Source organism: Microtus pennsylvanicus, chromosome 9 (genome assembly GCF_037038515.1).
Source record: "Microtus pennsylvanicus isolate mMicPen1 chromosome 9, mMicPen1.hap1, whole genome shotgun sequence".
Classification (NCBI taxonomy): Eukaryota; Metazoa; Chordata; class Mammalia; order Rodentia; family Cricetidae; genus Microtus; species Microtus pennsylvanicus.
The window spans coordinates 51,469,199-51,486,435 of NC_134587.1; the positions used below are offsets into that span (position 1 = coordinate 51,469,199).

Sequence of the window (17,237 nt, forward strand, 5' to 3'; positions counted from 1 at the left end):
TGGCTTTCTCTTGGGCTAGTTCCTAAAACAGTGATAATCGCAGTGGGGAGGCTCCCTGTTTGTAGGGATTGTTATCAGGATTGCAGTCTGGTTTTGTCTTAGCTAGTTCCTGGTGCAGGGTCACTGAACAGGCTGGCCCTGGATTTTTGATTCTCTCTTCCTGCTGGAGGAGTCTGGTTTATTCAGGTTTTTCAATACTATATGTAATCCAAAGGTGACTGTCAGTTTACACTTACAGCAATAAAGTATTTTCTTTACCCACATTTTCTTAAGAATAAATTGTTAGCAGTAATTTTTAATCTTGGTCATTTCTACAAGGATAAGGTAAAATCTCAGAGTTTTGGTTTGCATTTCTCTGAGGGCTAAAGGATGTTATGTTTAAACATTTTTTAAATGTCTCACAGTCATTTTTAGTTCGTCTGGGAGTTTTCAACGTTTAGGTCTGTAACAAACATTTTTATTGGATTAATTTTTAATAACTAATTTCCTGAGTTCTTCATATATTTTTGAAATGGGTGAAAAATGGTTTGACAAAATATGGACTATGATCAATGTTTCTTATACTAAATAATAGATTCATTGATAATTTTAAGATTGATTCCTGGACAATTGTCTTTGCTCAATTCAAAGGCAAAAACAATCTTTTCCCAGATCATTGCTACAATTCACACAACTGTATTTTGCTAATGTTATAGCAAAAGATCCCTTAAAGGATTTTATGCTAAATTTTACAAATGGCTCTTCCAATGGAAGAACTGCATATATGGCTAATAAAAAAAAATTTGTGGAGTGTAACAAGGCTCCTTGAAAGCAACTCATAAAAGTTGCAAGCAGATCCTGATGCAAACGGATCTGACGTGATAACACCAAGCTGACCTTTGCTAGGTCAAGGTGGAAAAGCCCTTGCAATGCATTATGAAAAAAATGAGAGATATTATGAGCCTGTATCTTATAAACAGTTAAAGGATTTAATGGAAGCAGTTTGAACCTATGGAGTTACAGCTAGTTATACCATAGCCTTGCTGCGTAGAATTGCCACCACGGAAATTTCATATTTCCAGACAGATAGCCAAAGAAATAGTTAAAGCCTGCTCTTCATGTGTGACTTTTTTGCACCCCCCTAATGTTGGGGTCAATCCTAGAGGGCTGCAACCTAACGCGTTGTGGCAAATGGATGTTACCCATGTGCCTGAATTTGGCAAATTAAAATATTTGTATGTATCAGTGGATACCTTTTCTGGCATTATTCATGCCACGCCCCTAGCGGGAGAAAAGGTAACTCATGTAAAAACACATTGCCTTGAGGCCTGGGCTGCCTGGGGAAAACCCCTACTCCTTAAGACAGACAATGGCCCAGCATATACCTCCCATGAATTTCGTGCCTTTTGTGCACAGCTCCAGGTGACCCACATTACGGGCCTTCCATACAATCTGCAAGGACAAGGTATTGTGGAGAGAGCTAACAAAAGTATTAAAAAAAAATTCTACAAAAACAAAAAGGGGGAATAGCTGAATCTGCTTCCCCCAGGCAAAGAATCTCCCTTGCGCTCTTCACACTTAATTTTTTAAACCTGAATGAGTTGGATACTGCAGCAGCTGAAAAGCACGCAGCAGACCCTATGGAAAAAAAGAAATATGTGATGTGGAAAGATGTATTGGATAACAAATGGTATGGACCGGATCTTGTGGTGGCAAGATCCAGGGGAGCTGTGTGTATTTTTCCACAGGGCCAAGAGGCTCCGCTTTGGGTTCCGAGCCAGCTGACACGCATGATCAAGGAAGTTCCTAAGGATGAGGCTGAGTCTCTGGAAGAAGATCCTGCTGACGTCCCTGATGATGTGGATCCAGGGGAAGGTGGAGCACAGATGGGGAATCCTGTCAGCCTTCCCAAAGGCGATGCCTGTTCGGCATGATGCCACGGTTTTCCCCAGATTTTTACCACCAATAGAAACCTTGATTTACCATTTTTAATGTATAATTCTAAAGTAGCCCCTTTAGAAGAAGCACATAACATTACAGAGAAAGGGTCCCTGTGCTTTCAATAAGGAGTGAGTGGGCATGGGCATGTTTTTGGCAAGCTGCCTGGGTGGCTGTGTGTTGTGCCTGTGGTTGGTCTGCCACCTTCATGCCCAAACCAAGAGGGACAAAGTAATTATCTCCCAAACATTGGCTGCCCTGGAGTGTGGCTCCTCCCCCCAGATATGGCTACCGGCACTATGAGACGCTTAGGGCTTCCATCATGCACAGCCTATGCACCCCATGGGATCTGTTGATCCATTGCACTTGGGTAGGTGTGCGGATGTAGGTTCCTGCAATACAGCCTTTGCACCCCCAGGGTTCCTCGAGTACCCATTGCACAGGGGAAGGTATGTCCATGGAGAATATCTTCCATCCTTGATCGACCAACACATCATAAGGTGGGGGTCAGATTGGATGACGTTAGTCCTGCGCTCAGTGCTCACAAACAATAAGGGGGAACTGCAGGGAGCAGGACAGGATCGCCATTACAAGATGGCGCCTACATCCTGTCTTGTTGGAAATAAACAACTCCATATTTGGCTATGCCTTTGGGAGCTGCGTGTCCCCCGCTTCCCGCATGCGCAGTGGTTTAGAGTCCTTGGGCCTATCCCAATGCAGTCTGGTGGCAGCTGATGGTGGCAGCCAATCACAGGGCGACCCGTGTGCCTACTCCCTATATAAGCAGCTACTTTAGTGCTCTCGGCCCCCTCGCTTCCTGCTCTCCCTCAACCAAGGGCACTCCGTTAAAGTGTGATCTGAGAAGAATCCTCGTGTGGTGGTTGTTCTTTCTCACTGGTCGAGAAGTTCGCCGCAATTTATATCTCCTGGGAGGCTGAGAATTATTTTTTTTGTTTATTTTATTTTTTTTAGTTGTTGCAAAAAAAATTTTCTGTCTCCTCCCCGTTTCCCATTTCCCTCCCCCTCCTCACACACATCACTCCCTCCCCCCACTCCCCTAGCCCTCTCCCCCTCCCCCCCACTCCATTCCCCCTCCCTCTCGAGAATGAAGAGCAGTCCAGATTCCCTGCCCTGAGGGAAGTCCAAGGTCCTCCCACTTCTATCCAGGACCAGGAAGGTGAGCATCCAAACAGGCTAGGATCCCACAAAGCCAATTCATGTATTAGGATCGAAACCTAGTGCCATTGTCCTTGGCTTCTCATCAGCCTTCATTGTCCGCCATGTTCAGAGAGTCCGGTTTCATCCCATGCTTATTCAGTCCCAGTCCCGCTGGCCTTGGTGAGCTCCCAATAGATCAGTTCCACTGTCACAGTGGGTGAGTGTACCCCTCGTGGTCCTGACTTCCTTGCTCATGTTCTCCCTCCTTCTGCTCTTCATTTGGATCTTAAGAGCTCAGTCCAGTGCTCCAATTTGGGTCTCTGTCTCTATCTCGATCCATCACCAGATAAAGGTTCTAAGGTGATATGCAAGATATTCATCAGTATGGCTATAGGATAGGGTCATTTCAGGTTCCCTCTCCTCAGTTGCTCAAGGTACTAGCTGGGGACATCTTCCTGGACACCTGCAAGCCACTCTAGAGAAAATTATTTTAAATAGGCACTGTGAAGGCAAATTTTTCACTGTCCTTTTCTTGAAAAGATATAGTGAGGAAACAATCTTTTAAATCAATAACTATAAGAGACCATCATTTAGGTAATAGGGAGACAAAGGAATTCCAGATTGTAGAGGGCCCATAGGTTGGATTACCTTGTTAACAGCTCTTAAATCTGTCACCATTCTCCATTTTCGAGATTTCCTTTTAACAACAAATACAGGAGAATTCAAAGGGCTGGTTAATTCTTCAATATGATGAGCATATAGTTGCTCCTGTACCAGCTATACTAAAGCCTTCAGTTTCTCTTCTGTTAAAAGCCCCTGTTTAACCCAGATTGGTTCCTCAGTTAACAATTTTAAAAGTAGGAACATTGGTACCTCTAAAGGTTTGCTAAATGCTTTCTTTTCTTTTACAACCCGAATGGCTGGTGACCTTTGTGTATAGTACCTTATAATATCCTTCCCAGAATTATGAGTTCCTGGGACTGCAGGAATGTTAATCTGGGTATTCCATTGCTGCAGCAGATCATGACCCCATAGATTCACTATGATACTAGCAACATATGGCCTCAGCCTTCCTCTCTGGCCTATTGACCCTATGAATTCAACCCATCATGAGCTTTGTTTCACTTGAGATAGGGTTTCAATTACTAGAAATTGAACATCTGCCTCTTGAAGAGGCCATTTCAGATGCCAAGATTCTGAAGTAATGATAGTCACATTCACACCTGTTTCCAGTAATCTATGAATTACAATGTCATTTATATGTTCTCTTAGCTTTGGTCTTTGATCATTTATAGAATTCTGCAAAAATATGTTTCCTATTTCCTACTAAGTTTTTTATTCATCCTCCATGTCTATTCCCTCATATAGAACACTATGAATTTTTACAACAGGCACTGGATTTTAATTTTCTTGGTGATACATGTTCTCCATAGTGACTGGGAATTACTGGACCACATTTTACATGGAGGCCTACTAAAGAACCCTGCAAAGAGTTTCCTGGTGGTATCAACATGCCTTTATCATAACAGTGGAAAACTATAACTATAACTAGCTATTCTTCAACTCCACCAAAGACTCCAGAAGGATATATTACCTAAGCAAACAGAAAGTACATTGTAAGCAGCTTCCAAAACTCTAGAAATGACAGAGACATATCGCTGCCCAGACAGTCACCCAAAGTTATTTTGTACCATTGGGGCATCCATCTTTAGCCTACAGGCCCATAGTATCCAGCAGACTTTTCCATGAAGCAGTAAATTTCAAAGACAGTTCAGTCACTTTCTTCTGTATCCTGCAGAATGTCTCTCAGACTCCTTCATGAATCAGGAACCCTGAAGGATCATCTCACCTTTACGCAAGTTCATCAGTCCTCTCTCTGCAGGTTCTTTGTGTCCAGTTTATGCAACAGTCCAGGCAACAGCACTTTCTTGCCCAAATTGCTAACCAACTCCATAAGGAGCCTCTTCAATGCCCGTCTTCCTCTTGAAGTAGATTGGTGCTGCCAGTGTCTCATTGTCATGAAAAGCCCTAAGTTATTAAAACATTTTAAATGCCATATTCTGTAGTCTTTGGAAGATATGAAGAATGCCTATCTAACTGAAATACAGCTCTATATATCTAGAAAATCTAACATGACTACAAGCTTGACTATTATTGATGATTATCCATTAACAATCTATATTTCCTAATTATACATTACATTTTTAAACGAACTACACAATCACAATACCTTAATCAAGAGCAGAAATATACATATAAAAAGATTGACCTTAAATTTATATAAATAAAGCAAAATCCATGCCAATGCAAATTATTCATATCTATATCATATACCCCTTTAAATGTAAAAGTACATTTATAAACAATATTTGGGATTATGGGCATAGTTTTTTCTCTAAACTGCTTTATGCTTATGGGGGCACTGTTAATTGGGTTTTTCATGGTATATCCTGTATGCTAGGTTCATCTCAGTCAGCAGTTGAGCAAAGTAAGTTTTTGAGGGTGTTTACAGCAACCTTTTAGGAGGGAGTGGTCTATCATACCATATTGGTCTAGAAGCAATCCACAGGTTCTCATCTTCTGTGAAAACAAAAGAAGCACCTCTTTTCCAAAGCATCATGTCCTTAGACCCAAATTTTGAAGCCATAATACCTTTATAATACCCATGCTGGTTTAGCTTAGCAGCTCACATAATGAAATATGTTTTTGTACTTAGCTCCTTTACAGTCAAAAACTTCAAAGAAAACACAGTAATACACAGAATCTAGACTCTGTCAATTTTTTATTTTTATGTGGCTTATTTTTTATCTATGATTGTCTGTACTCTGTCTCTTTAAAGACTTTACCATTTTTTAAATCATTACCTTTATTTTATGACTCTCCATACTTTTTTCTCTCTCAAAAGCCTCCATATATTTATTTAACAGTGTGACCCATTTAGAGGTCGCTTATGTTTGAACCTGTCCTATTGTGAATCTGTAATTCTTTACTGTCCAGGAACACTTTTGCTTTGTGCTTTTAAAATGCTAAGCTCTTAAGAATCTAAACTGTTGAGGGAGTTATTATGGGGCTATCAAGAAACCTGGCACTAGAGAAATTCTTAGGAATTCACAAGGGTGACCCTAGCTAAGACAGTAAGCAACAGAGGAGAGGGTGCCCGAACTGGCCTTGCCCTGTAGTCATACTGATGAATATCTTAAATGTCACCAGCAACTGATGGAAACAGAGGCAGAGACCTGCATCAAAGCACTGGGCTAAGCTCCCAAAGTCCAGTTGAAGAGTGGGAGGGGTGAGAATATGAGCAAAGAGGTCAAGACCATGATGGGTACCCCTGCTGAAACAGCCTGAGTTAATGGGAGCTCATCAACTCCAGCCAGACAGGGAAGGAAGCAGCATAAGATCGAACCAGTCTCTCTGAGTGTAAGTGAACATTGTATGGTCAGGGACCACTTCAATGGTCACCAGGATTTATCTCTACTGCTTGTACTGCCTTTTTTGGAACCTATTCTCTTTGGATGGAGAAATCTTGCTCATCCTAGGTATAATAGGGAATGTCTTGGACCTTCCCCAAAGCAATGTGCCTTATCCTCTCTGAGGAGTGGATGGGGAGTGGAGTGTAGGAACTAGGTGGAGAGAAGGGGAGAAGGGGAAAGAGTTGGAACTGGGATTGGTATGTATAATAAAAAACATTGTTTTCTTTAAAAAAATAAATAAAAGAAGGATAAAAATAAAGAAAAAGAAAAAAAGAATATTGGGCCAGGTGGTGGTGGTGCATGCCTTTAACCCCAGCACTCAGGAGGCAGAGAGAGGTGGATTTCTGTAAGATTGAGCCAGCCAGGTCTATACAGTGAGTTCCAGTACAGCCAGGGCTTGTTACACAGAGAAACACTCTCCAGAAAAAAAAATATTCGTTGTACCATTCTCTTTATAACTATAGAAATCATGATAAAAGGTATGAATAAGAAAATAGTTATTATTTCTATACAATAATATTTTGTGAAATGTCTTCCAAATAATAAAGTAGGTCTTATTTTGCCACAATTTACTTATGAGGAAAGGATGCTCCATAAATAAAATCTATTTTAAGATATTCATTTATTTTATGTTATCTGTGTGTACCTGAGTGAGTTCATGCACACCACACACATGCAGGAGCCCACAGAGGTCATAAGAAAAATCATTTTCCCTGGAACTGAAGTTACAAATGGTTGTGAGCCACCCTGCGGTTTCCAGGAACCAAACCTGAGTCCTCTGCAAGAGTAGCAAGTGCTCTTAACTACTGAGCCATTTCTCCAGCTGCAAGATCTCATTTTCACAACACAAGTACATGTTCACCTTTGCATAGAGAAGTGTCTATAGCAGTGCCTGTTGGCCATGGGCAGTGGCTGATTACCCCTAGAATGAATATGGAAGGGTGGAAACAGACTTGCTTTTCCTTGTTGCATATTTTACTGTTAATTCTTTTTCTTAAGTTACTTAAGTGAGAGCAAAACAGAACTCAGGGAAGGAAGATCCCCATCCAGCCTCTGCCATGTCTGAGTTTCTGTGGGCTTCCTCCTCAGGGCTCCTGGGAAGAAGCCATCAAACAGCAATATTACAAACAGTGCCTTGTTTGCCCCACTCCCCAGAGAGAGCAGTAGGTCTGGACAGTGACACACTTGGGACTCTCCACTATTGAGAATCATGAGATCCATGCAGAGATGTATATTAAAACCCTCAGTTCCCAACACTCCCAGTCCTGTCCTCTCAACAAGCATAAGCTCCTGGAGTCTAGTATGGCACCCCTGGAGCTGCTGACCCTTCAACTCCTGCCTGATGCTTTTCTTTCTCCTATTCTGGACCACTTCCTTTACCTTCCCTGAGTGGTTGGCTCTGTGAATCTGTCAAAACAAGAGATGATGACTCATAGCCAAAGAGAGATGAAGTACCAGGTCCTGTCCATTCCAGTCTAGCTGAGAGCCCACAGTAAAGCGGTATGTACTCACAGAGGGCTGCACATCATCACACAACATTCGTTGGCACATCAGGCAACTCTTATGAGAGGTCCTCAGCAAAGACCATCAGGATTGAACATTTGGATAAGAATGTAAGTACTGTTAAGTCTTGTTTTTTGCTGTCTTATCTCCCTTCTTTTTCTGACTTTCCTCCATTATCCTTACCTGTGCTGCTGGCTTCCTGCACTTGCCTCAGGAAAACCTACCCTCAAGAGAGAGCAGACGATTTACATAGCTAAGACTTTCCACCGAAATTCTCCTACAGTCAGAAAATAGCTTTAAAAAATTCCAGAAATGTACTATGATTTGAGGAGATGTCTACATGAAAATTGGATTGAGCAATCCAGAAGTTTTACTTGCACAGGTGTCCATATTGATTTCTCCAGCAACCAGCCCAGCCCTTTCCTACCACTCCCGGTTCTTAACCAGGAGACAGGGAAACTCAGAGAGAGAACAGGTTTCATTATGTCTCAAATGCCTGCTCTGTTTGCAAAGGGCAGCTGTGGTTGAAGTGGCAGAAGTAATGTGAATTATTTTTGTGACAGGAAGTCCCACGGGGATGATAATAGACAGCTTCTTATTGCAAATAGGCATCTCCCCAGCAAGGAAAACGAGTGCTTTTCCTCAGGTCTCAGAATATTTTCCTGACAGATGTGGATCAATTCCTCATGTCCTGGATTCATCCTTACAAGCCATGTCGCTGTTTGTTTATCTGCACCCCATTTAAAAGCAAGATTCTTGGCTTCCCACCTCCTCAGCCACAATCTTCTCTGCTACCTGCCTCCCACCCCACTCAATGTGACCTTCGGGAACATAACTCAGTGCTCTTATCCTCAGTAGCACGGATTTGAAAGCAGAAGCAGAGCTGAGCGGTGGTGCACTCAGGGAAGCAGAGGCAGGTGGATCTCTGTGAGTTTGAGGACAGCCTGGTCTACAAGAGCTAGTTCCAGGACAGGCACCAAAGCTAGAGAAACCCTATCTTGAAAAACCAAGGGGAAAAAAAGGCAGCAGAATGTTGGAGACTCTGGTGAGCCTTAGGGCATGAGAGTGCGGCAGAGCTGGTGCCACCTACCCCCTACCCCTCCTCCCAGCATGTGGTGTCAAGGGTGAGAACTAGCTTTGTTCCTCATCAGGGCAGCACTCCGGAGAGCCTGGGCACCGCACTAGAACTGACCCAGTTGGCAGAGAAGCAGGTGAACCCACCCTGAGGGCATGAGAACAGGAGAGCTGACCCCGCCCCCTTTCCCTTTCGTCTGTCACTGGAGCCATAGATGAAGGAAAGATGCCCTGCCCTACTCCCCACCCCTTGCTACCTGCGTCTTGCTGCCTTTGGCAGGCAAGAGAACCCTGGGATCACAAGACTGAAAGAACTAGCCCTGCCCCTCACCGGCTACACTCTGCAGCACAGAGAGCAGACTCTGCAGCCAGCACTGAAGGCGTGAGAACAGGAAATCTGAACCCCCATCACCATCCCCCAGGTATGTCCTCTCTACAGCAACTGAGAGGAAGAGAGAGAGCTCTGCACCTCCTGCGCAGGACAGCAGAGCTGGCCCTGGGGGTGTGAATGTGAGCTGGACCTGGGGGCCTGAGAGCAGGAAAACTGGTCCAGATCTCTGAGAGCAGGCTGCAATGGTTCGAGGCAGTGCTGGAACAGGGAGTAGGGTGTGGTGACAATGGGGGAAAGCTGGCATTCTGACCAGTCCAGCAGACACCGAGCCCAGGACTGGGGCTCCAAATGGGCCCTTCCCAACATCTACCTCATCTCTGAACAGTCAGAACAGGAGAAGGGTAAGAAACTACACAGCCAGAACTCCAGGATCTCCAGGACACAAGACAACTGCAGGAAATCCCTGGGGCAGTCAGGTGAGAGCCCATTGTCTATGCAGCAACAGCAGAAGAGGCCTGGAACCAGACCAATGATTCCTGGCAAGGAATACCTGTAAATGAAGATCAAAGACTGAAGGGTAGAGCCACACCACAGACTCCACAAGGAAGTTCTTTTTCTTCTTTTCCTGTCTTTTTTACTCTTTTCTTCTTTCTTCTCGTGCTTGTTTGTTTTTTGTTTGGGTTTTTTTTTTGGGGGGGGGTTGATTTTTCTTTTAAATTTTGTTTTGTTTCATTTGGGAGGTTGTAAGGACAAAGGGCAGATCAGGGAAATGGGGAGATATACGGAATTGAGATGCATAATGTGAAAACCGCAAAGAATCAATAAAAGTTATTTTTTTTTAAAAAAATCAGAAATGAATATATAGTCTTTAACTATAATAAAGCTTAAACATATGTGTGTGCATGCAGATATATATATATACACATATATACAATCATATATATGAATATGTGCATATATATATGTGAATGGGCACTTTTCTAGCTAATATATAAGGCAGCACAATGTAAAAGCAAATGAGAAGTACAAATAGGAGTTAAGAAAGAAAGTTTAAGTGAGGGAATAATATTAGTAGTCAGAAATATAGGCTTTGTGATCAGATGCAATTGAACTTAAGTTTTAGTTCCACCGCTTACTAATCTGTGTCTCTGAACATGTTGCACAACTCTGTGAGCTTCAACATCTTCATTCATATACAGGGCTAATGCTTATGTCACAGGGTTGCTCTGATCACCAAGCATCTTTACATGAAAGAACAAATTCATCATTAGAAACTGTGACTTTTAGTGCTTTTCTGTTTAAACATGTGCTTTCATTCTTCTCCATATACATTTTATCTCATTATAATTACCTTTTGAGTAGAAATCCTTTATAATTACCTATTTTACATCCTACCATGAAGAGTACAATATTAAAATTATTTTAGGTTTTTGTGAACATAAATTTTATTTAGAAATAATGAGAAAATTTATCGTAGCAGTTATTAGTAACAAATTATATATTTTTAGCTTCAATTATTTGGAATCACAGATTTTCATCTGTTTTCGATCTATATAAAACATTAATTTATAATAATAGTATATCATAAATTTTTAAATAATAGACATATGGCTGGGCGGTGGTGGCGCACGCCTTTAATCCCAGCACTTGGGAGGCAGAGGCAGGTGGATCTCTGTGAGTTCGAGACCAGCCTGGTCTACTACAAGAGCTAGTTCCAGGACAGGCTCCAAAACCACAGGGAAACCCTGTCTCAAAAAAAAACCACAAAAAATGGACATATGGAATTGTCCATTGTTTCCAGGATCTATAGAATACCAAAATAGTTAGATATAAAATGGAATAGTATTTTCACAGAGGCTCTATGCATCCTCACACACATTAAATTGTCTCGGGATTGCTTGTAATATTTAATTCACAGCCTATGCATCATCTTATTTGTGTAAATTTGTAGTATTTCTCAAGCAGCAGAATTTTACATTTTCCTTCTTGGAAAATATTTTCAAAAATGTTTGCTATTTTTGGTTTAATTACCTGATGGAACATATATGATGGGCTATAAGAGAAACCTATACCAAGACATCCAATGGAACCATGTGCTTTTTTAAAAGCCTAATCCATGCATTAAAAATTTAGTATTATTTATTACTCAACTAAGTATGTAATGTTAGCATCAGTCTTTCTTTTGATATATATGAGGCAGGACAAAGCAAAATACCAACTGAAGAGAAGTCATTTAGAGAAGTGCATATGGAATTATGAAGATGGAAATTCATTCTTATAAATCAATTTGTACTATTTGAGTAGTCTTTGAGCACCAAAAAACTTTCCCCTGTACACAGCTTCAAGAGTGAGAACTGATAAACTATATGAACTTTGACATTCCCTTCAGGAGCCAGGTTCCTCAGATGTGTAGCCCATCCATAAGCCTACTGCCACGAATATAGTAGCTTGGCTTTTTTTAGTTTGAAGATTCATACCATATAGTGTTTATCAGCATGACCTTTGGATCCTGATAAACATGATATAAATTGAAATGTGCCCTTTATGAGCTTTAATTTTCTATGCCTTCTAATTTGTAAAACACATAATGATGATGATGATCTTTTCATAAGGTAACTATAATATTCAAATATGATAATGTATTGAAGTTCCTAATTCAAAAACGATGCTCTGAAAACATTAGCTGTGGTGACAGTGATAATGTTAAAGATAAAGAAAAATCATTAGGCACTCAGTTCTTTTATCAATACTATGTGTATTTTGTGCTGGAGTGCAGCAATGAGGGTTCCTCGACAGTTCGCTCATATGATCCTTTCCGTTCTTATGGTGGCAGATGGATAACAACAGCTGGACCAGTGTGTCACACTTCATCCTCTTGGGCATCTCTACTCACCCAGATGAGCAGATTCCTCTCTTCCTTCTCTTTCTACTCATGTATATAATCAACATTTCTGGCAATTTTTTGATTTTTGCACTCATTGTCTCTTCTCCTCATCTTCATACACCCATGTATGTCTTCCTCAGTAACCTGGCCTTGGGAGACATCTGTTTCACCTCTACCACAGTTCCCAAGATGCTAGAGAACATTTTCTCCTCTACAAAGGCCATTTCCTACATGGGCTGCTTAGCCCAAACTTATTTCTTCATTTGCTTTGCAGCCATGGAAAACTTCCTCCTGGCTGTGATGGCCTATGACAGGTACATTGCCATCTGCCTCCCTCTCCGCTACCCTACAATACTGACTAGAAGGCTGTGCACACAGATGGTGATTCTGTGCCACGTCCTCTCCCACATTCATGCCCTGCTGCACACCTTCCTCATGGGTCAACTGATCTTTTGTGCAGATAACAGGATCCCCCACTTTTTCTGTGATCTCTATCCTCTAATGAAAATCTCCTGCACCAGCACCCAACTCAACACCTTGATGATTCATACAGAAGGAATAATAGTCATCAATGGAGCTCTGGTCATCATCATTGCCTCCTATGCCTTCATCATCTCAGCAGTACTCCAGATCCCCTCTGCCAATGGAAAGTGGAAAGCCTTTTCTACCTGTGGTTCCCACCTCACTGTGGTGGCCGTATTCTATGGCACCCTCACATGGATCTATTTCCGGCCCCTTTCCAGCTATTCGGTGACCAAAGGTCGCATTGTGACAGTCATGTACACAGTGGTGACTCCTATGTTAAACCCCTTTATCTACAGCCTGAGGAATGGAGATGTCAAGAAAGCCTTCAGGAAATGGGTAAAAAGACTATAATATAAGCATTCTCTCTGGCTCAAACCTCAAACTGAGTCTTAACTATTATACTAGGAAAATCATTTTGTCCTTCACAAATCTGATTCCTTTAGAATATCCCAAAAAAAGCTGTTAGGAGGACTATACATTCAAGATATACCTGAGATATTCTTATCCTTAGCAACTTAGTTAGACCCTGTGTCAAAATAAGTAAAAGGAGGACTGGAGATGTAAGTCAGCAGTAGAACACTTATAAAGCATGTGCAAGATCCTAGCTTCAACTTCAAATGCCCTAAAAAAAATCTAAATTGAACACATATCCATAATTTTTTCATCAGAATGTTATAAAGTGTTTATAAAGCCTGAAGTACAAAAGACAAAGGGAACAACCATGTACTTAGTGTAAAACACCAGCATGGGTTTCATTGCAATTGAGGTTAAATAAAGAGTTGTGATTCTATGTGTCCATAAAGTGATTCTGACTAATCTGTGGAGAAATTGGTTTATAAACAGGCTATGTAGAGATAAAAAAAAATCTCTAGGTCCAGGTATCAAAAAAATACAAAAATAGGAAAGACCACATAACCCAAATCCAAATGGTCAAACATACCCTGAAAACATTGCTTTAATCTCTGAACTTCCCAGTGAGAAGATTTATGCTCCACCAAAACCAACAATGATGGTTGGAAAATTAAATATTACCAGATCTGTTCACGTGTGCTTTGCACCACTACCTCTAATTCAGACTATGATGGCACATGGGTTTGGTCAATAATTGGTCACCGTCACATTGCCTAACTGCCGGGGATACCATGAGGGCAATACTGGTGTTTGTATTTTTTTGCAAGTCCCTACGAGACAGATAAAGTAGGTTAACTACTTTAACATGGGAAGGACATAACAATATTTATGGGGGTCAGAATTGAATAGGTGCCCAGAACTAAGTGTACCACTTTTTTAAACCAACCACATTTTTTCCACTTTTTTTTATTTAAAAGAATTTTTCCTCATTTTACATAGCAACCCCAGTTCCCCCTCTTTTCCCTTCCCCTACCTCTACCTTCCCCAGTCCCAACCCCTATCCACTCCTCAGAGGCAGTAAGGCCTCTCTTGGGGAATCAACGAAGTCTGGCACACAAAGTTGAAACAGGACCAAGACCCTCCCCTCTGAGTCCAGGTTGAGCAAGGTATCCCACCATAGGGAATGAGCTCCAAAAAGCCAGTTCATGTACCTGGGATAGGTCCTGGTCACATTGCCAGGGCCTCCTGACAGATCAAGCCTCATCACCATCTCTCACATTCAGAGAGACTAGTTCAGTTCCATGAAGGCTCCCCAGCTGTCAGTCCAGAATCCTTGAGCTCCCACTAGCTCAGGTCAGCTCTCTCTGTGGTTTTCCCAACCACAGTCTTCATACCTCTTGTGCAAATGGTCTCTCCTCTCTCTCTTCAACTGAATTCTGACAGCTCAGCCCAGTGCTTGGCTGTGGGTCACTGCACCTGCTTCCATCTACTGGATGTAGGTTCTATGATGCCAATTAGAGTAGTCACTAATCTGATCACAGGGGAAAGCCAGTTCAAGCACCTTTTCTACTATTGCTAGGAATCTTAGCTGGGATCATCCTTGTGGATTGCTGGGAATTTTCCTAGTACCAGGTTTCTCCATAACCCCACAATGACTCCCTCTATCAAGTTATCTCTCTCATAGCTCTCCCTCTCCATCTCTCCCCTGACATGGGATTCCCCTTTGTATGCTGTGAATACCATTGGTTATTAAAGAAACTGACTTGGCCTGATAGGGTAGAACAGAGCTAGGCAGGGCAAACTAAACTAAATACTGGGAGAGAGGAGGTGGAGTCAAGCAGAAGCCATGGAGCCACTGCCTCGGAGGCAGACACACTGAAACTTTGCTGATAGGCCACAACCTCGTGGTGATGCACAAATTAATAAGGATGGGTTAAATTAAGATGTAAGAGTTAGCAAAGAAGAAGCTAGAGCTAATGGGCTAAGCAGTGATTTAAATAATATGGTTTCTGTGGGAGTCTGGGCATCCAGAAAATGATCAAGTGGCCTCCATGCAACAAATTGGCACCAACATGGTTGACTAAATCCATGTAAAACCTAAGAAAGCTTGGAAAGGAATTCTAGACACTAAAAAGCAAAGTTTAGCTGCATTTTTTCCCAATGGGCTTTGCTTGCTGGTGGCATGCTATGACTCATTTAATAGAGGTCTTACTGATTCAGTGATAGCAGAAAAATAGCTGTGTGGTTTTGAAAACTTTGTCTTCCTGGGCCCTGCTGTCAGCATGAACTCTGATGAGGTCCAGCTATGGAGCATTTAAATGGGGTTTGTGGGCAATGTGCTAAAACTTGCTTAATGGCAACATAGACCAGCTCTGTGCCTAAAAATGGGGCAATGGACATGGCTCTCAGAGGCAGTGAACAGCTCTGCCATGTAGGACTGGGTGGGGAAGACAAGCAGTGCCATATTTCTCCTAGCAAGCATTAAGAAGCACTTAGCATTTAAGAAACACTCCTAGACAGAAAAGAATTACAGATATACAATAGGACAGATTCAGACATTAAAGAACTCTAAATGAGTCACAGTGTTGGATACACGCTCGTAGGCTTTGGAATGAAAAATTTCTGTTGTTAGAAAACATTGAGGTGTCGAATTGTTTCTTATGTGATACTTTGAAGGTTAAATATCTAATACTTTATATAGCATTCTTTTGCTTTCTCCCCATTATTTCACCTTTACACTATTAATTAAAATGCTATTATTGTTACTACATGTATTGAATTTACTATGAGTTTTTGCATATATTTTATCAGTATCTTTACAGTGTAGCTCAGTGGTAGAGCACTTACATAGTATGTACAAGGCAACACACATACACACATTATACAAATTTTATGTATATAATTTGATGAGTTTGGGCACATGTAAGCATAAAAGGATCACCACTAAATCTATTATTTCAACTACTTTCCTCATACCCACTCCCAACCTTTTATGGCTTATTTGTCTGCTTGTTTTGGTGAAGACATTTAACATACTCTTTACCTTCTAAACCAGTAATAATGTATTGGACAACTAAAAACCTATCAAGGCAATAGGTCTCATGTTACATACCCTGACCAAAACAAAATATATACAGAAGAATACAGCAGCTACATGGAAAGAGACCCTCAACACAAGACTTGACTGACTGATCTTAATGTTGAGAAAGCTGACTCATATTTTAGCAGGTCTGACTGTGACTCCTCTGAAATAAACTGGATGAGAGGAAATACTAGGAGCTAAAAGTTTGAGCAGGGAGGGGTTAAAGAGAGTGAGAGAAAGGAGAGATGTAGGTAGATTAACCAAGGCTAAGGATGTATGCAGAAACATTGTGAAATCTCTCTAGTTAGTAAATTAATGGAAATTGGCTTACCAAAACCAGGAAGTTGAACAGAGATAGATGCCCTGCTCAGGTGAACAACAGTGCTCCTGAAGAACATGGGTTATTAAATAAAAACCTCAATACCAGGAAGAGAATGTTTCCCTATAGGTTATTGGTCAATGGTGCCCCATAGGCATCAAAATCAACATAGGCTACTGCCATTGCTCTTGATTGTCTACCATAGCTATTGCTGAAGTCACAACTCATTTTGTATATAGTACATAGAGAAATAAGTATCAAACTGACCAGGAAACTCTCCCTGCTAGCATCTTTTATAGAAGTAGAAGGTGTTATGCTGACTGCTGGGAGAGAAAAGACATAAATGATCTTATCCATCCCTGTTCTTTGCATGCCACAAACCCAATTGACCAAGCAAGATGTTTTTACTAGTGTAATAGTGGCAAGACTCTTTATGGGGCAAGGGATTATAAGATGGTGAAATTAACCATTTTCTTGATTAGATTGAAATATTTTATCTGTAGGTTTGTGTTGCTCTGCACTTTGTTCAGAGAAGCTACTAATTGCAGTAGACGGTGGTTAATAAGACTCATAACTGTTCAAAGGGTTATGAAAAAGCAACTCTGAATGCTCAGCCATGA

General features: G+C 41.4%; 1 protein-coding gene across 1 annotated transcript; it reads left to right on the forward strand.

Annotated features, from left to right (window-relative positions):
* Nucleotides 1-12,289: 12,289 nt before the first annotated feature.
* On the forward strand, nucleotides 12,290-13,216 carry LOC142856835 (olfactory receptor 1Q1-like). The gene has a single exon (XM_075984480.1). It carries the CDS (start codon nucleotides 12,290-12,292, stop codon nucleotides 13,214-13,216), a length of 927 nt encoding a protein of 308 aa, XP_075840595.1.
* The last annotated feature ends 4,021 nt before the right edge of the window (nucleotides 13,217-17,237 follow it).

Coding starts and splice junctions, on each gene's coding strand:
- LOC142856835 (XM_075984480.1), top strand. CDS start 12,290: ATGGATAACAACAGCTGGACCAGTGTGTCACACTTCATCCTCTTGGGC.